The 20,475-nt window shown below is 32.3% G+C and overlaps 2 protein-coding genes, 1 long non-coding RNA gene and 1 other non-coding gene across 4 annotated transcripts in view; 2 read left to right on the plus strand and 2 right to left on the minus strand.

Annotated features, from left to right (window-relative positions):
* LOC129943493 (uncharacterized) overlaps positions 1-15,276 on the minus strand; it is a 41,314-nt gene extending 26,038 nt beyond the window's left edge. Inside the window, exon 1 of the mRNA XM_056052991.1 lies at positions 13,123-15,276. Within this exon, the coding sequence (XP_055908966.1) occupies positions 13,123-13,930 (808 nt within the window). The 5' untranslated portion in view covers positions 13,931-15,276. The remainder of the gene's footprint in view (positions 1-13,122) is intronic.
* LOC129943496 (UPF0605 protein CG18335) lies at positions 1,741-4,146 on the minus strand. Its single transcript, XM_056052993.1, has 2 exons — positions 3,530-4,146; positions 1,741-3,471 (listed from the first exon to the last, which is right to left on the minus strand). The coding sequence occupies exons 1-2, from the start codon at positions 3,543-3,545 to the stop codon at positions 3,173-3,175; spliced, it is 315 nt and encodes a 104-aa protein (XP_055908968.1). The 5' UTR covers positions 3,546-4,146; the 3' UTR covers positions 1,741-3,172.
* A 2,397-nt stretch (positions 15,277-17,673) lies between the features above and the next one.
* On the plus strand, positions 17,674-17,747 carry Trnai-aau (transfer RNA isoleucine (anticodon AAU)). Its single transcript has one exon. It is a non-coding gene; the product is annotated as a tRNA-Ile (tRNA).
* Positions 17,748-18,140: 393 nt separating this feature from the next.
* LOC129943497 (uncharacterized) overlaps positions 18,141-20,475 on the plus strand; it is a 59,937-nt gene continuing 57,602 nt past the window's right edge. The window contains exons 1-2 of the long non-coding RNA XR_008781258.1: positions 18,141-18,743; positions 18,834-19,047. This is a non-coding gene — a long non-coding RNA (uncharacterized LOC129943497). The remainder of the gene's footprint in view (positions 18,744-18,833; positions 19,048-20,475) is intronic.

Raw genomic sequence — 20,475 nt, forward strand, 5'->3', positions numbered from 1 at the left:
GAAGGGATTGGTGGGGTTGTATACTCTGAGCGACTGAAATTAAGTCTCTCTCATTCATCGTTCCCAATTATTGTAGCGTATTCCTGACTGACATTTTGGAGATAAAAGAAATATTGTCCTAAAGAAAGCGTGATATCAACATTTGATATCGATATTTTCTCAGATAGTTAGGCCGCTATAAAATCTCTGGAGATAGCACAACGGTTTAGTATTTACGTTTGCTGGGTGCCAGACTATAGAGACATTCCAGGAAATGAAATTACGGATGAACTCGCCAGATATGGCACACTACAACCCATTCCACCACGTTTGGCTAATGCTGCAATACCTATCGCTAAAATCAAATGACTTTTGCATAAGCTGTTTAAATGAGGAGCTGGAGAAAATAGTTTTTCACCGTCTCTGCACACGCCCTGCTCTAGCTCAAAAACGCAAGAACAACTTAGAACTCTTCTGTAACGATTCAAACTATTGCATTTATTTTGACATTATCAGTCTTTCATGTTTCGTAAGAGACTCGAACTGGTTCCATTGAGCTTAGAAGAAAGCCTGAACATTCACGTGGTATCACGATACGCCATTGAACTGACTTTAGTGTGTCCTACTCTATCACGGACCGCCACTCTAACCTAACCTAACCATATTAATTTACGTCAGCAGATTTAAAATCAACCCAAAATTCGGTGTTCTTAAATAATTTACACATTGCCATTTATGTATTCGTAAAATCTTCAAGAACTGCTTTAACTTCCCTAAGTATATCAATTTTTTGTATGTAATCAACACTACACATTTTAGTCCTTTTTTAACACTTACTCACTTTAAAATTTGGCATCACTGGCATTGTCAACATTGCACATGTAACCTTAAATGCTTATTTTGAAGGGATGTGTTCAGAAGCTTCGTTTTGCTGTCAAATTGATTTTGCTATCAATTATCAATCACCCGTTTTAATGTGAGTGACTTCTTCGACATTTATTCAAGTAAAACTGTAATAATAGTGAACAAACTCGGATTAAACTTTCAGACTTAATGTTTGAATGTGGAGCGAAAATATTTATATACTTAAACATTCTTGAAACAACAGGCTATGGTCGTTAAAAAAATATCAAATCAAAGTTGAATCGCTTGGGTTCATAAAACTGGAAATTAAACTACAATGGAGTCGAACTAATGGCGAATCTTTGTTCTCTTTTTGCTATCAACATTTGATTAACGCATTTGTTATAAATTCATATAAAAATATTTAAAAAGTCTTGAAAAACTATCATTATGTGACTCAAAAACAAAACTTCGATAAATCAGCTGTTAAACATAAGCAATGCATATCGTCAATTTCTCGGAAGTTGTTCTTCCTCCTTTTCATTTAAAAGAAGAAAATTACTTATATTGCTAGATAAATATTTTTAGTGCAAAACAGCTATCGTTTCATAAGACGTAAACAATCTTCTTATAGGCCAGATCACATACATTAAACCTAGTGAAGACGAAAAACAACACAACCTTTATATTTTCTTAATTTGGGCTCTATTTTACTGCCTCCTACATTTAACAATCTGAAACTCTAGACTTATTTTTGTTTCACTAATCCGTTGTTGTTTGCCATCTTAAATTTTGCGAAGTAGCATATACTCAGTTACCAAAAAACAAGGCTATTGTTGAAGCGTATGACATTTCTCTAAATCCACCCCTGACTCTGAACCAGAGTTGCCTTCTTTTTTGAAGGTGTAAATGTAAATTTGTTTGGTTCGTTCATCGAGCTCTGTATATAGTAAAGTATATATGCTAATTAATAAATGCAAATTAAAATATCACAACCTTAAGAAAAATATTCCTTAAGTTTGGTGCATAGACGAGTGAGTTCATTTTCTCTCATCAAGATCGTGATCAATTTATTTTCCATCAGTTAAAGATACAAATTTTATCATTCTCTACCTTCCTATCGAATGCTCTAATTTCAAAATCATATTGAATTTTCAAAATGAGATTAAACTTAAATTCAGTTTTGAAAGCAAACATTTTATATTATTTATTCATAATATGTGTCTACGTATGTTCATTGTAAATAGTTAAACAATAAAAATCGATTAAGCAACAAATTGAAAAAAGAAAAAAAAAACAACCATAATGAATGACAAAAATGTGGTTGGCATTGTAGACTTTGGTGCGTCTATAGTCATTAATTGTCGTCAGCCATTCTTTGGCGTCAGCAGAAAACTACAACATTTAGTTACGGGTTGCGGGTTGCAGAGTGGTATTTGTCCGTCGTCGCGTTGTTCGATTGCAATGAATTTTTGTGTTATTCTAAAATCTTGAAATGTTATGCTGAATGTTTGTGGAATTTTATTTCTATTTCTGCCAAACAAGTTTGTTTTGTTAATAAAAGTGATTTATTAGACGTTTTTCTATAATTATATAGATGTTTAACGGTTTATTAATGATTGTTAGATTGAATTTTATTTATTATTTATCGATATTACACCACAGCTGTAGATACAAGGTTATCGAATTACAGTATTATGAATTGTAGTGTTTAGCATAAGAATGTTAGGTTTTAAGATACAAATAGTTCTAATTCCTAAAACCAGGAATTCTTTTACAATACACTAGCTACGCCCTTCGGCATTACTTGCATTCTTTGATTGAAAAAACTTTAAAAGATAAACATCTGCTGTCAGGGACTTTCTTTGAAAACTGATACAGCGAACAAAATTTGTTCAACAACTTAACTGTTCCTGCAGCGCGTGCATTAGAAGCTCTCAAAAGAGAAAAAATACTCGTATTAGTGTTAGCGTAATGTAATATAGCCTATAGCTTTTGTCAATCAATAAATGGTCTTAAAACTGGAAGAATTTTTCAAATCGGACCGGTACTTCTTGAGATTAGCAGGTCCAAACAAACAAGCAAACACACTCTTTAGCTTTATGATATTAGAGTAGATATCTTACAACAAACACTTCTGACAGAAAGTATTTGAATCAAAACGGAGCATTAAGTGCAAAACCACATTATAGTATCCCTACACTCTTTTTTTTAATTGTTGAAAGTAAACTTGTATATTTCTTTGAAAACTCTAAAAATGATATCACTTAATTTAAAACAAATTTGAACACACATTTTTTGGAACATTGTAAATCTTGTTTTCGTTGAAAATAAATTCCCTTTAACTTCTTTAAAGCCATTTTCTAGCATCAATTGTAATGTTTCCAAAAGTTTTGCCATATTGTAAATTCTTTCCTGGCACATGACCACCATAGTTAGGAACAATTCCTGCAGCTCGATTGTAGATCTGAAATCTATCATATCCTGGCAATGTAGTTCCAATTCCTTTATATTCTATTGGTTCAAGCTCCTTATAACGCTGATGATAACATTTATAATCAGAAAATTCACATAAAAGAATATCGTTGGAGTCTTTTTGATGCACCACTTTATTGTGATTGAGTGCTTTTGGAATATGACCACCGTATCCTGTGTCAAAAGGAAAATTATTTTTTTTTTTAAATTTAATGCTGTGTTTTAAGCTTACTTGTGGCATAAGACATGGCTTATATTCTGAAACTTTAAAGAATATAAAATGCAACTTGTTTTTGGAATCAAATTTCTTTAATAAATATTAACACTGAAATTATTGTTTTATCGATGCCTGACATGCTTAACAACCAAAGTTAGTTTTTAAACAAAAACATTCCCACTACCAACATCTAGATACCAAAAAAGTTTTCTTCCCATTTCTAGCTTTACATAGAATTAATGTTAATAAACAAACTTTTGGGTCGAAACCGAAAAGAATATTCTACAGGAAACAATGAACAATTGGCATTTAGTGTAGTGCGAAGAGAAGTATACTAAAGTGAGCTGTGCTGTATCCTCGTTATGGTCACTGAAAGCTGTAATTTTAGCTTAGAATTGAAGTTATGGACTCAAGAATATAGTTATGCGGTGGAGCTAACTAGAAACTATTATATTTTGCTTCCCTTATTTTGTAAAATTTTTCACTATTAACAGATTTATAGTTCGATGAACTAATTTATTTTTTTTTTTCAATTAATAATAGTTCAAATATTGAAAGTCTAAAGACAGATGATTGTCAGTTCTATTAGTGAAAAAACTGTCAAAATGTTTTTAAATCGTGTAAACTTACAATTTTGTGTGAAAATTATTGACAAAAAGTATTTCAGCAATTGTCAGGTATGATTTAAAATCATTTGAAATATTATCATTGGCAATGAACTGAAGTGTAATAAGAAGTATTGGACTGCTTTAAATCTTATATCCACAAACAAATTGTTGGTGTACCACAGGGCTAAATTTTGTCTCCGACACTCTTCCTTTTGTCTGAAACTTTTAATCTACTACAAATTGTTTCACTGACAATTCGCTTTAAGATTCTTGACATGTGGATTTTCAATGGCAGCAAGTGATTATTTTATTCAAATCTTAATCGTTCAGAGTTTTTCAATGCGTAACCAAAACTGTTTTAAATCACAAACCTCTTCAAATGCTTTGGTTCTAAGAATGTGCATCACAGACCATCTATTGTGGAGTGAGACAAGTGCTCGACTTACCTACTGAAATCATGACAGAATTCAAAAGAATAGGTGATAGTTTCCTAACTCAAATATTTGTAGCGACCACCTTGCTCGCGAAACATTTCATTCCTGTCATTATTTTGCCCTATTTTTATAAAAAGATCTAGTGAAATAGCCATTTCCATTCCTCTCCTTACACATTTCAATGGTTATACCCGTAGGCTTAACAATGCTTATAGATGTAACCAAGAGTCCAATTCCCGTGCTTTCAAGTACAGATATGTTTTGTTTAGCAGCACAACACGAATGTGGAGTATTTTTCAGGCTAGGGTTGAACACAAAATAGTTCTTACAAAAAAATAGGTGATGATTTTACACAACAGAAATCTATAGCTCTCAGATGTATTTTAAATCATTTTGATATCTGAAAGTTTTTAGAAATTATCTTTCTTAATTTTTTCTCTTTATGTATGAAGTTTTGAATATATTGAATGTTAAGCTTTCACGGATATTGAAAACAAACGTTTTAAAGTTGATTTTTGGTGATGACTCTAAATCCAAATATAATCGTTTTCAACACAATAATTTTTATATTTTTCCAATATATTTTAAAAAGTTGATTTGATAATCTTGTTTTTACGGCAATTTAATATATAACAAATAAAAAATCGTTTCAACATAAATGCTTTAGACTTCACAACTTAAGAAGGTTTTTGAAAAACGTTACTGGGAATATTTTAATAGCGATTAAAGATTTCTTAAATATTCATGAATTATATTGAAAAACAAAAACTGCTTCATTAATTACATAGCCTCAAAAAGTGTGGTAGAAGATTTCTTTGTTAAGAATTTTAAAAGATTATTTTTAAAAAACCTCATGCCATAAATTGATTTTTAAGTCGAATTCAAACGAAAGGTTGATGCCTTTTACCTTAGGAAAAGTATAAATTGATTTATATTAAACCTTTTTGATCATAGCGTTATAAGTCGTAATGTGTTTAACCCTTTTTAGGGTATTCATAACCATATCCCTATTCTACCCATATCCCTATTCTACCCTATTCTGCAATATCGTTACTTCGCAAATATTGCTTCATATTTTCGTCATCTTTTAATAAGATGTACGAGTTGAATGAAATATTTTTTGGAGCGTAAAGTTTGCAAATTCTCCAACCACATAAACTTTCAAGGCTATAAAATTCCAAAAAGTATTCAATTAGCAACAATATTTGAATCCATGGAATAACCACCCGCTCTAAAATTTCTCACAAAATCTTACTCAATCAAAAAAATTATAAACTTATGACTATGAACAGCAATATGAATGCATCTTAAACTCATATTGCGTAAATCACGCATTAAAATACAAATTTGATAACTACACATGCTGCGAGCTCAAAACCCCAATTCCTCAATTCGCTTTTCAAAAATCCAAACACGATGACAATTTTAAATTTTAACTGATTGCATCAATTTAATTGACAAACAACAACAAAATATTTAAAATGCACAGCAATATCCATATTGTAAGTAAGTAGGTAAGGTACCTACCTGATAGTTAATGGTCGGCAACATGAACAATTATTATTGCATAATAATAAACGAGTACCTGCTGATTATATTACAACAAGACAAACAAAAATCAAAAAAAAAATTGGAAAATAAAATTTAAATTCCTTACCATCATAACTCTTACTGTGAGAGGCTCAAAGTTGGTGGTGGTGGTGCTGACTGGTAGATAAAAATTATTATTATTGTCTGCCTGACGTTTAGAGGCATAAACCGACTCAAAAATTAATGACTCCGCTCACTAGACTCCGTGATGGAATTCGAAAGTGCGACTATACTTTCAGATTTTATTGCATTTAATTGATCTAATGCTGACGCTGAGCTGATGTCATTTTCTTTGTTGTGTTGCATTTAATGAAGACTTAAATTGTACTTAAAATTAAATAGATAAGCTACTTTGAGATAATTGTATATTTGTTTTCTTAAAAACTCTGCCCTCTGGTGGCGTAATTTTATTATAATTGATGTTGTCCGAGTGGACGTCCGTACGAGTATGTAAGGAGAAATCCGATATGGCATTTATTTAGTTCATTTTATTTTGTCTAATGATGAAAATATATCAAAGTTAAAGCTGATTTCTAGGTTAACTTAATGAGATTTTAAAGTCTAGCCGGAGGCAAAAACAAATAAAATAAGCAATGTATACTATTTTTGATAATTAAGACAATTTAAACATCATTTAATTCACATTTGATTTGCTCTTTTTTATAACAATTTTCTGACAAATGCGAATGTGAGCGAATTTCTTGAAATGGATTTTCTTTCAACAAAAAATAAAAATATATATTTCTCTTCGTATTTCTACCATCAACATGAATCAAATTCTAGCGGCAATTTTAAACATAATTCTTCGTTGAAAGAATCCAATCTTTTATGACTAATATAAAAATTCCGTATGTAATTTTAAAGCAACTATTTTACCGTGAAAAGAAATCTTTGTACTCCTCAAAGTCAATTGATGATTGCAATCAAGTGATTCAAAAAAGAATGATTGCATTCTTTTTATTTTCAAATAATTGCTGATTGTAAAATTAGAAGTCAAATTCTTTAGGAAAATTGAATGAATGGAAATCTTAAAGTTTATTTCAATAAATGATGGAGAATAATTGAATTTTTGTACAAGCCGTAACGTAAATGGACTTCGGACAAAGACTAATATGGTTTACAAAAACATTAACAATCTTTCTCATGATATCATAATATTGACGGAAACATGGCTCAACAACTCTATCTCGGACTCGGAGCTTTGATCAAGTCTTTAGACGTGATCGTAATAACTCAGACGAGTCAAACGCCGCACTTGCACAGTGGGTTGGTCGCGGAATTCTTGTTGATATCAACAATACTTTCACTGGTTAACGATTGACGACTTTCGATCAACAGACATCGAAATACTATGCTTGAAAATTAAAATGGCAACAGGACATTTGTTTATTGTATTAGCATATATACCCCCAAGGTCTAAGAACGAGGGTTATGAAAAACTAAACAACTGTATAGAATTTGTATCCTTTTGGATACCCAATTTCAACGATGATAAATTCTACGTTCCAATAAACGCGTCATCTTCACATGAGCTTTTATTAACATATGGTATGTCTTCATGTGGCTTAAGTCAACTCAACGGTGTGAAGAGTCGTTTTGGAGAAACACTCGATCTGGTATTTTTCTCCGAAACCGTATGCTCGGAAGCAGCTGTGATTTCTTCTGTTGAGAAAATTATGGACGAAGATCACATCATTCTGCATTAGACACTTAATTTAAACAAGGCTTAACCTCATATGCTATCTAATAACAACAAACTAGAATTTAGCTCTAGCAGCTGTAATTTTGAAAATCTTTTTGACTTATTATGTACGATCAATTACTATCACTTATTTTGTAACTTAAATATTGACGATATTGGATGAGTAACATTTTTTATTTAAATCTTTCTGACTGTGTCTAAAAAACGATTCCATTTAAAAAGACTCGAAATAACTTGAGTGTTCCACCATAGGTTGATTCTTACGTTAAAAACAAAAGTAACGAAGCTCAGATAAAGTATAATCAAACAGGAACTGATGATGATTATAGGACGTTCATTATAATAAAACAACTTTTCACTGACTACTCTAACATCCTATCTGATGACTACATACCGAAAATTGAATTAAACCTCAAAAATAATCCTGATAGTTATTGGAAATTCGTTAATCGTAAGAAGAAAACATGTGGATACCCTAACTTAATGACTGATTCGACATCAAATAGTAATGAGCCAAGAATAATTGCGAACATGTTTGCAAACTACTTTAAAGATTCTTTTGTAGGTCATAATACTATTAGCTTTCCTAACACATCTACCACTATTTCAAATGTCCCCACTTAAATTCTATCAATTTCGTTATAAGTAAAGGTATTGCCTTAGGAGTATCCTACAACTTGAAGAATGTTTTAGCCCTGGTCCCAATGGTGTACCCTTATCCTATTTAAAGAAATGAGCTTCGTATTAAGAACACCCATTATGTGCTCTTTTCAACACGTTTTAAAGTATCCTTCATATTACCAGTACACAAAAACGGTCCTAAAAACGAAATAATGAACTACCGACCTATCGCTAAACTATCTGTGATACCTAAACTGTTTGAGTCAACCGTATGTAGCGTCCTTTCTCTTCATTGTAGTTTAATTATCTGTGACGTTTTTGAAAAACGCGAACAGGTAGATTGTATCTTTACTGATTTCAGCAAAGCCTTTGACAAATTGTGTCATAAAACATTCCTTTTGAAACTATTGCAGCAAAGATATTTGCAAGATAGACGTTATAGTGTTAAATTTAGTAATGAGTGTTCAAGTTAATTTGTTGTGAATTCTGGTGTCCCCCAAGGTAGTCATTTTGGTCCTATTCTATTTGTTTTATTTATAAATGACTTGGTTTCAGTTTTAGATAGATAGATTTTATTTCGCAAAAAAAAAATAATTTAAAAGTGGTGTAACCGCACATTTTACAATTCAGAGATTTGATTAAACTTATCTTACATCTGAAACATTATCTTGTTTTTATTTGAAAAATTCATTTGGGTAATAGTTTATTTGAAGGAAAATGCTTATAAGAAAAACCTTCAATTTAAGTTCAAGAAAAAAAAAAAATAATAATAATAATAATAATAATAATAATAATAATAATAATAATAATAATAATAATAATAATAATAATAATAAATAAAATGACTAGATTGCAATGAGTTAAGAAAACAACATTTCAACAGTAGTTGATATAATTAAATGAAAATAAATATGTAATAAATACAAACTAAATAAAATAATAAATAAATTAATAAATTAACAAATTAATATATAAATAAATGAATAATCAAATAAATATAATAAATAAATAAATAAATAAATAAATAAATAAATAAATAAATAAATAAATTAATAAATAAATAAATACATATGTATGTATAAAGAAATAAATAAGTAAATCAATAAATAAGAAAATAAATAAGTTATTTGGTACAAATAGGTACAAAACAAGTAAATTAATTAATAAATAAGTGTTTGCTGGAACAATTAAATTTAATAACAAATAAATAACAAATCAGTTAATAAATTAACAAGTAAATAGATGGATATGTAAAATGTAGAACAAGAAGAACAAATATTTATCACAGCTGGTTAATGAGTGGGTTTTCAGATATATCACAGCTATAATCAAATTTATTGGCGAGCTTCTGAATTCGTTCAGAAATCCACTCAACATTCGCTCTTTGGTGGAGATCTATAGTTGAATGACGCCAGAGTAGATTCAGCATCATTTTTAACAATTTATTTTGTGATACCTGGAGTTTTTTTATGTGACAGGAAGCTGCCTTTCCCCATACAGGACTTCCATAGAGCAATATTGCTTGGAAGATAACCTTGAATATTATGATTTTATTATCATTAGTGAGAGTAGAATTGCGGTTGATAAATGGATATAGCAGTTTAATAGCTATGCCTATTTTCTTCAAAGTGCTGTTTATATAGTCACTAAATGTTAGTTTAGTGTCGAGGTGTATCCCTAAATATTTGACGGATCTTTCCCAAGCTATATCTTTTCCATTAATTTTAAGTTGGTTACTGGGAAGATAACAAGACTTTCTTTTTCGTGTGAAAAAGATAGCTTGAAATTTCTCATCATTCAATTTAATTTTCCATTTATTATAATAATTATGCAATATTTCAACAGCCCGACTTAGGCTCCTCTCAATATTGAGAGCGAGCTTGTCTGAGCAAAATATTGCTACGTCATCAGCAAAAATAGCTGATTCACATTGTGGGATTTTTGGGAAATCCGAGGTGTATAGATTGTACAAGGATGGGCCAAGCACGGAACCTTGTGGAACACCAAAATTGAAGTTCACCAATGATGAAACACCACCGTCAACAAAAACACTAAAACATCGACCGGACAAGAAGCTTTGAACTATTTTACATAAATATAGCGGAATTTTAAATGTTAACATTTTATAAATAATTCCTTTATGCCACACAGAATCAAAGGCCTTTTCTATGTCTAATAAGACCATACCTGTTGATTTACTTTGAGCACGGTTGCGTTTAACATGATTGCAAATTCTTTTGACCTGGTGGGAAGTGCTATGAAACGTTCTAAAACCAAATTGTTGATCTGGAAATATTTTTTTGTTATACACCACTTTTAAGATTTTTTCTTTCAAAACTTTCTCATAAACTTTGCTTATGCTACTTAACAAACTTATTGGCCTATAACCACCAGCATTGTCAAAAGCTTTTCCAGCTTTGGAAATAGGTACAATTTTAGCAATTTTCCAAGTGGCTGGAAAGTATTGCAATTTTAAACATGCGTTTATAATAAAAGTGAGATATTTTACACCAGTTATTGGAAGATGTTTTAAATAAACATTTTTTATTTGGTCTAACCCTCCCGTTTTTTTAACTTTAAGCCTTTTGATAACACTTTTTATATCTTCAACGCCAACGAATGCGTAAGAAGGTGTTAATTCTTGGGAAGCATCAAACTTTTCAATTGATTCTTTCAGTTTTAAATCTTGAAAAAATGTAAAACCATGAATTTTCCATGATCTGATCGTTTTGATGTTTGATTCTTGTCCTTTAAGTAGAGTATATGTATTTTCTGACTTGAGTGTTGTCTAAGATTCTAAACTAACATTTATTGAACATATTAACTTCATAGATAAAAAAGCAAATAGAGTTCTGGGCTTTATTATTTGGCCGTGATTTTCCTGATCCATATGTTTTAAAATGACTTTTTGTTTCATTTGTGAGACCAGTACTGAAATATGCTTGTACATTATGGTCACCTTACTAAGCCGTATCCGTTACAAGACTCGAAGCCATTCGGGAAAGATTTTTGCGATTTTGTCTACGATCCCTTCCGTTGTTTCATGATATTCATACATTACCGCCTTATTCACAAAGACTCCCTCATTAATTTTCCTTTTTTGACAAATCATAGGACGTACTTGCAGTTTTGTTTTATTGTTGGAATAATAAACGGACAAATTTCATCGCCATTAGTTCTTGGTAGTTTAAAATTTAGTTTTAGTCGTTCTAGTATAAGACTCCAGACACCATTGAATACTAATTTAAGCAGATCAAACTAGGGTTTAAGCACCTTCTCGACCGGAAATAATAAAACATGGTGGACAAATTTGAGCTCTTTTATTTTGTTAGTGATGAGAAGAATCAAAACTTTGTGACTTCAAACTTTATGGATTTTCAGAGCTTAGAACTTAGGTCTTAAGGCTTTTAAAGTTAATTAAAAACAAGAACTTAAAACAGTCTATCGCCAGCAATGTCGTTTCTTAGCTGATTAGGTCCTAATGAAATACATCATCCGGGTTTCCATAAAAAATCAATTTCAATGATAAGGTGAAAACCTCGGAGACTAGAGAAAATTACAAAAATATTATAGAAAAGCCTCTCAATTCCCAACATGTCACTGTTTAGAGAGTTTTTGGGCAGATAATGACAAAGTAAATTCACCTTACTTTACTTTTTCGAAAATAATTGGAAAGTGAACGACTTTTATTTAAAACATGATGACCTTTTTCAATTAATCGAAGAATCACAATTTTGCAATACAGTTTTCTAACACTGTTATTTCCCTAACTAATGTTCGGTATTTCCCACCAAGATCTTGTAATTTAACATCTTTTGACTTTATTCATTAGTGTCAGCTAAAGCATACGGTTTGTAGATTCAAGATATGAACAATATAGTTTGTGAAGTTATCGAAGGCATGTCGCTGCACGGAAAACTTCATGAAAAGAATATAGTAATGCAACAGTAGCTGTGATGTTACTGGATTATTTGCCTTCTTACAAATAAATAAAATTTCTCCCATTTCGAAAGCCCTGCATAAAATCGTGTTCTCAAATGCCTCTTCTCGAGCAAATTTTGTATAGCAAAAATGTTTTCATAAAGGCTCTTTCAAATGTAAATGTGTTCAAGTCCTCATTCTTTTCTTTCTTTTTCATTCTGAGAGAACAATTTTCGAAACAAAACACACTTCTCAAATTTCTCGGTCTCATAAGGATATTTAAAAGTATCAAATGCCAAATAAACTTGTTTCGTGTTTTAAAGGTAGTAACCATTCTATAGCTAGTTTGGATTTACGTTAGAAATTTTGAATCGGATGATACAAATGACTAAAATTTGTCCGTAATCACCTCGAAGTTTATATTCAATTCAGACTTGGGAAATTTCAAACCAATAAAGCACACAATGTAGGTAATTCAGAATCCTAAATGAAGGTAAAAGAGACTCTTCTAAATTCGACAGTCTGTTTAGTTATATGAGCGAAAATGTATCATTCAAAATTACAGAAAGATTGTTTTGAAAAATCTTAAAACTAAGCATCAGACCTTAGTGAATAAGCTTTGTTGCCTTCAGATTAAAACAAGAGTTATTGGATAAAATCTTCAAAAAATTGTTTCAAAATTCTATCCACGGTTTTTTGTTTTGACATTTGGACGATAGATTTTGTACTTACAATTCTTAACAGACGTATATCCTTCAGCTGCACTGCTATTACTGCCACCGCCATTCAGACTCATTCCACCGTTCATCATAATATTGTGACTTTGCTGGGGGTGTCCATTTGATTGCCGGCCAACACTATTCAGTGTGGTCGTACTGCCTGCTCGCGATCGCCATCCACTGCCACCCGGAACTGCTGTCAGATCGCCATTTGATTTACTCACTGCACCATTACTCTTCAATGTCCCATACACACTACTGCCACCGCCCGCACTCGTACCATTACCACCCACACCGCCACCGCCAGTCTCCAGCTGTCGGGCATAAGAATTATCCGCATACGCATGAAAACAACATCTGACTAGAGCGTTGGCCGCAGCCTCACGCTTACATATGAACACATGACACTCGAGGACCTTGATGCCGGTCGTCCTGCGCAGAATCGCAGCAAATATTGGCGGATGTTGGGCGCGTGGCATACGGGCGAATGGTGAATCTAGTGGTAGAAATTTGGGCTCCGGATTCGAATTGCCCCGTTCGGGAATGAGGACTTGTCGAACTGCAGCGCAATAGTGCAGTGATTCGATGGGGAAGAATCGAGTTATTTGTTTGAGATTCTCATCCACATTTTCCAGTAGAATGCCGTTTGACCACACGCTCAGCCATGAATCAATGCCTTTGGCTCCGACTGCACCCTCAGAGGGGTAGAGGCTTCGCAGAGGCTCCTGAATGCCTTGAAGACCGTCTTTACTTTGTCGAGGTACTGCACTGCCAAGATAGAGAACCCGACAGCGGCAAATTGGTGTCGAATCGCCCATCATTATTGTGCAGAAGGTGAGCTATGACAAAAGAAGTAGAAGAAGGAGGAAGAAACGTCGTCGTCGTATCTTTTGTCACACGCGACCGCTAATTCGCATTAAAAATTTGATATTTCACGTTCTATGATCATCAATAACACGCTCTCGAGGGCGTGATATTCAATACACCAACCCAAGGTGTGCACCAAGCCTTTAAAAATAAGATACGAAAATCAAAGGCACTCAGAACACGACGACGAAAACACAAAATCAAAAAAAAATATATTAATAATAATTACTAAACGAAGAAGAAGAACCGAACGAAGAACGAAGAAAAAGAAAATATCAAGGCAACCAGATGACGAAGAAGATGGTTAAATATCAGTGCGATTATAAAAGAATTTATTTCAACCACTAAGGCAAACACCAGTAACACAAATACACACGCAAGCACTAGTTTGTCATCAGGCTGATGTACGAGTATGTATTGGTGTTAAATTCCTTTTACTTTGACACTTACACAGTGCAAATTACGTTGGACATTTTTATTTAATTTGGTATCTCTTCGAAATTACACTGAATTTGTATTTTTAAAAAATCACTTTTTCTAAACTCTTTTCTTATTTTTGAACTTTGTATCTTTTTTTGTCGAAAATATTCACTCTATATCCGCAAGGTTGGTGTATCCATGGAATTGACGAAGGAAATATGGCGGAAGTTGCTTCCTTTTAGGGTAGATCACTTTTTAGATCACTTGTCAAATTGTAACTTCTTCCTTGAAAACTTGTATCTTTTTTTTTGAAATTTGTATCTTTTTGGTTGAAAACTGACACTTCAACTTGAGGATACTCGGTGTCACTAAGAATATCAAAGAAAATATGGCGGAAGTTGATTCCTTTTAGGGTAGATCACTTTTAAATTTTTGTATCTTTTTTTCCTTGAAAATTGTATTTGCTTTATTAATTTTTCAACAAACTTAAATCAGATTGTGTCCATGGAAGGATCTAGAAAAATATGGCGGAGAAATATTCCTTTTTTTAACCTTTGTGTAAAAATGTTGTGCTGCGATCCGATCGGTTTCACATAACTTTGATATAATTTATCTAAACAAAAGGGTGTTTTTTATTCCATAATAATTTATCCCGGTATTATTTTGATATTCAATTTTCTTTTTATTTGAACGCGCGAATTCAAATAACGATTATCGGTTCCTCGATCCGTTTTTGTTTATTAAAAATAAAATTCGTAAATTTTAAATCGATTTTACTCGAGTTGTTACCACGGCGCAGGTATACTCAAGAATAGAGACCGTATCGACGACGTGGTATTTTTTTTCCAGACCGAATATCTTTTACTTCGTTCGTTATTTCCACATTCCGCAAGCCCAACAAGTCTTGGAATAATATAATAAGTTAAATGTGGTGTGTAGGTATAGATTCAGGTGTGAGTGGGGCTTGGCGGCTTTCAAGGTGTGTTGTTGTTTTTTCTGTTTCGTCTTGTCTTTTTGTAGAGTGTGTAAATGTAAATTTATATGTATGTGTATAGTGTACATATATAGATTCAGGTGTTTTGCGAATGGATGCGAAAATAATATTATGGTCAACAACAGGTGATAGCACATTTCAAGCAAGTGTGTCGTTTATTATTTATTGTTGACTGAAGATTTAGAGTTACAAGATGGAGAAAACGAAAATATTTTTTTTTTTATAATAAGCGCACACTCAAAATATTACCCTCATTATGTAGACACAGTGTTAGCACTAGGGAAGGGAGAGAGGGGTTGAAAGGAGATGTCGGTGCACATTGATTTTGAATTCCTGAATATTGAAATAACTGGGAAAGACGAGAGTGTGGCAAGGCATTCCACATTCGCATAGTACGGCTAAAGAACGAATATCTGTACAGTACGACCAAAGATGGGCTCGAGGGTATATTGATGAGCATTCCTATTCCAAATTTTTAAACGCGATGAAATAATAGTAAGTTGATTATTAAATTTATGAACTATAAGAACTTTTACTTTTAGACAAATTTAATGAAGATCACAAACCAAAGACTATATTGTATAAAAAGTCTAAGAATTAAAACAGTACACTTCTGAAATTGAATAAAATAAGAAATTTATTCTCCAAAATTATAATTTTTTTAAATATCTCTTGCAAATCTGTTTAACTACAATTCAACTTTTTGGAATTCATATCTTTAGTTAAATTTATCTGCAAGAATTCCGTTAACCCTTAGCGGACACATTTCATAGCACATGGTGTAACTCCTTACCCCACGATCAATAACCTAATTGAATTGATTTTATCATGTCAGTTGGAGAGTTCTTCAACATTTTTTAGGGTTTTAATTTTAAGTCGATCTAAAAATAAGCAATCTAAAAAAACGCTCAAAGCACCGCCATACAATTTTTTGGCTTACCCCGTAGTGAAGTCACTTCCCAAACTTACCTGCCGCAATGTCCTGCCATTTGCTGTATTGAATTGAAAGGTTTAAGACATCCAATTTTTTTTGAGCCTGGGGTGACGAATCACATCGTGTGTTAAGGGTTAATATCGGGTTATCCAGCTTTCGATTTTAAAAGTATAGGACTGGAATTCGACATTTGTCGACAACAAAGCTGTTTAACCAATCTTTTTTTTATTTGAAAGTCTGACATTTACGAAAATTGATCGCTGAACTATCGCACAACGCATACAAATTGTTAAAATCTACTACAGAGGTGGTGATTTTGCCACAGCCACATATTGTGCTTTAAGGAGATTATGGTTTACACAATCGTCCAACTAAGCAAGAAATTGACAAAACTGTGAAGAAATTCGAAGAGACTGGATCATCATCAAACTGTGCATCATCGTTTCGCTCGTATCACTGAAAATATGGCTGCTATAAGTGAAAATGTCGCCTAAGATACGAGTGTGTCGATTCCTTGTCGTTCCCAGGAACAAGGACTGTCTTTTGGAACATTAGGTGTATTTTGCATTTGGATCTGCACCCACATCTATATAAAGTGAAGCTCACACAACAATTGAAGCCAGCTGACCATTAACAACGTCGTAGATACGTCGAATGGGTGGTTGAACAACAGGCGGTAGACGGCGATGTTTCGAACAAAAGGTTCTTCAATGACGAAGCACATTTCTCACTCAATGGGTATGTAAATAAATAAAATTGTCGTATTTTGTGTTCTGAGAAACCTCAAGTATTTGAAGAAATTCCATTACATCGACAAAATTCAATTCAAACGACAATAAAAAGACTGTCTTGACGGTGACATTAGACCGTTATGTTCATATGATTGAAGAATACGACTTGAAGAATATGTGGTTTCAACAAGACGATGCCACATGCCAGACAACTCGTGGGCATATGGCTTTATTGCAAGAGACATTTCCTTGCCGCGTTATTCCTCGTCGGGACTTTATTTTGTTGGGCTACGCGAAAGACCGTGTTGATGCAGATAAACCTTCAACTCTTGAGCACCAACATTGGTCAAGTTATGGATGATACACCGACCAATATGTGTCAAAAAGTAGTCGAAAATTACTTTGAAAGAATCGATGCTTGCAACAACTCGCATAGTGGTCATTTAAATAATGACGTTTACTTTTGAAAATGAAAAATGGATAACCGGTTTTAAACAAAACATATTACTTAAGGACTTAAATATTATATTTAAAGAGTTTTTCTGCGTTTAATGAAATGCACTTATGTGCATTTAGTTTACATATTCGTTGTTTTGATGTGTCTCTCAAATTTTATCGGGCCCATTAGCTCAGTTGGTTAGAGCGTCGTGCTAATAACGCGAAGGTCGTGGGTTCGATCCCCCCATGAGCCATTACTTTTTTTGTAAGAATTAAGCTTTTAAAAAACGAAACAATTTACGTCTTTGGTCAAACAATAAGAGACAAATCGAAAAAACTTGTGAACATACTATCTCTTCACTTAATGATAATCCTTATATGTATGTACGTTGCTAACTTATATTAATTAAAAAAATGTTTGTTGTCCTATTGCTTTTATTCACAACTTTCCTTTTCTGAGACTATTAAACTTATAAAATTTAATGTATTTCGATGGTGGCCTAAATTTTAATTTTATTATAAATTTTCTTCTCACTTTTGTATAACCAATAGATAAAATCTAGTTTTTTCTAATCTTGTTAATTTCTATCCCCCTAGATCAGTGCTCGCTTTTACACCAAGAACAAAAAGATATCTTCCAGGTAAGCACACTCTTTCTCACCATTTAAAGATCTCAAATACCATTAAAACAAACCTAAACTAGTTGCTCTTTTCAATTTTTCCTATAAAAAAAGAGACGTACAAGTATTTGTGAATTTTTGATTCTCTTGCTCACGCTATCCCATAATATCAATGTATAGTTTATGGTAAACACACAACCACACTCACATACTTACAAATCCCACAAGAAGTGTATTTTGTAGTATGCGCCATTTGATTGTATGTATTTCACTTAATCTACCGGTTTTTCCTCTTTTTCCTTTATAATCTATTCTGCTAGAAATATACTTTAAAATATATTGTTTTTTTTATTGTTTTTTTCTTAATTTTTTTATTTTATATTTTCTGTGACTTTTTCTATTACTTTTTTTGTGTATTATTATTCTTTTATTTTATTTTATTTAAATGCGCATGCCAATCGAAAGAATTAGACCTCTCTGAAGTGAATTTATATATTTTTCGTGTTTTGTTGTCTTGACGGTTGGTTTATCCGTGGATAAGACGCAGTTATTTCTTGGGCGTACCTGCTATCTTCTACTCGCTATACTCTGTTGGCAGTATTTTGTCAAAGAATATATAGAAAAAAAAAAGTATAGTCTTGTATTTTTATTTCTACTATTTTTCTCGAGTTCTCTTTTATCGTTTTTTTATTTTTTATTTTTGTTTTCGTTTTTTTTCAGCTATTTGCTGTTTTTATTTTTCTTCGTAGGTAATTGAAGAATTTTCTTCTTTCTTTTCAATCTAAGCTGGTTTGCTTTCTTAAAAGAAAAATGAAAAAAGTAATGTTCTCTATTACGTATTCATAGATAAAATAATATAATATCGCCAATTTATGTATTTACACAAATACACACAGACACGGAGACTAAGACGAAGACGGAGACACTCACTCAGGTAAAATAGATGAATTTATTTTACATCTTTTATGGACATTAAATTCTGATATGGAAAGGAATTTAATTGCGTTATAAAGTAGTTTGATAGCAGACAAATAATTTGAAAAAAAAGAACCCAAATAGCAAATATGCGAAACAAAAGAGTTGAGCAGCGAACCTGATTTTTAGACTTTTTACTGGATGTTATTGAATTTTTGTAACTAAGGTGATTACGGCTTTTATAGGGTATAGAATAATTTGTACGCATTTTTGTTAAATAACTTGGATCGTGTCGCACAGCTTTCAAAAAGAGGGAAGGGGGAGAGGTTTATGTTTTAAATTTGAATGATTATAGAAATTTGAAAAAAAAAATACAAATTAAAATTCCTTAAAATGTGGTATTGTATGACGATATGTGAAGCATATCACAAAAGTGACCCGAACTGGATATACAAGACCACACCTTCAGCATTTTGATAAAATATGAAATGCCAAGCACTGCACCCATAAAATCCTGGGATAAGAAGCAATAAACAAAAAGACCTTGTTGAAGATTCTAATAAAATCAGATTATTTCACAAAATACAAACAACAAAAACTTATGGAATGCTATTAAGAATGCTCAATTGACACCTGGAGAGTACCTATTGGAGGTATTTGTGATAATAAATAAAATACTTTTTAAGACTCATCATCGACTAAAATATACTTGTAACACATAAAGCAACGAATTAAAAAATAAAAAAAACAATCAAACAGGTATCTGCATTGACAAAACATATAAAACATCCCAAGTCATACGCTCAGGTGGTTAAGTGAAAGAAGAAAAAAAAACCACCACACCAGAAGCTTTAAAATCAAGTTTTGAGATTTCAAGAAATATTCAAGCTGTGGGGATGTTATTTTTTTTGTTTAATATGAGGATGAGTGGTTGTTAGCTAACAACGTAAATTATACAGCACAGAGAGGTCTCTTACTGGATGCGACGACTCATCATCAATGAGATAATTCTCCTCCAGCAAATATGTGCCAGATTCTTGTGGTTGTTGTTGTTTTAACCAAGTACACATGAACGAGTTAAAGCTGCATATATACAATATATATGTTACGCTGAAGGAGGTATGCATAGACAAGTTGCATGGTTAGTTTGGCAAACATTGTCGGGAAGAGACAAACTGGTGGTGGATGTTTGGAAGTGATTGAATTTTTATTTAATTTATTAAACTGGCTTTGGATACAATCTGAGCTCTGAAATGAAACAAATTATAGTTTTCAATGATATCATTGGATCTAAGAAGAAACAACATTTTTCACCTGATCCAGAAGGAATCTATTGTTTCAGTGTGGAAGAATTTGAGATTTTAGTGCTTAAATCGTTTTCGGCTTGTTGGAAAAACATCGATCCTTCACGGATCCCCACAAATAAGTGTATCTTAGTACAAAGGGG

Source organism: Eupeodes corollae, chromosome 1 (genome assembly GCF_945859685.1).
Source record: "Eupeodes corollae chromosome 1, idEupCoro1.1, whole genome shotgun sequence".
In the NCBI taxonomy this organism is placed as follows: domain Eukaryota; kingdom Metazoa; phylum Arthropoda; class Insecta; order Diptera; family Syrphidae; genus Eupeodes; species Eupeodes corollae.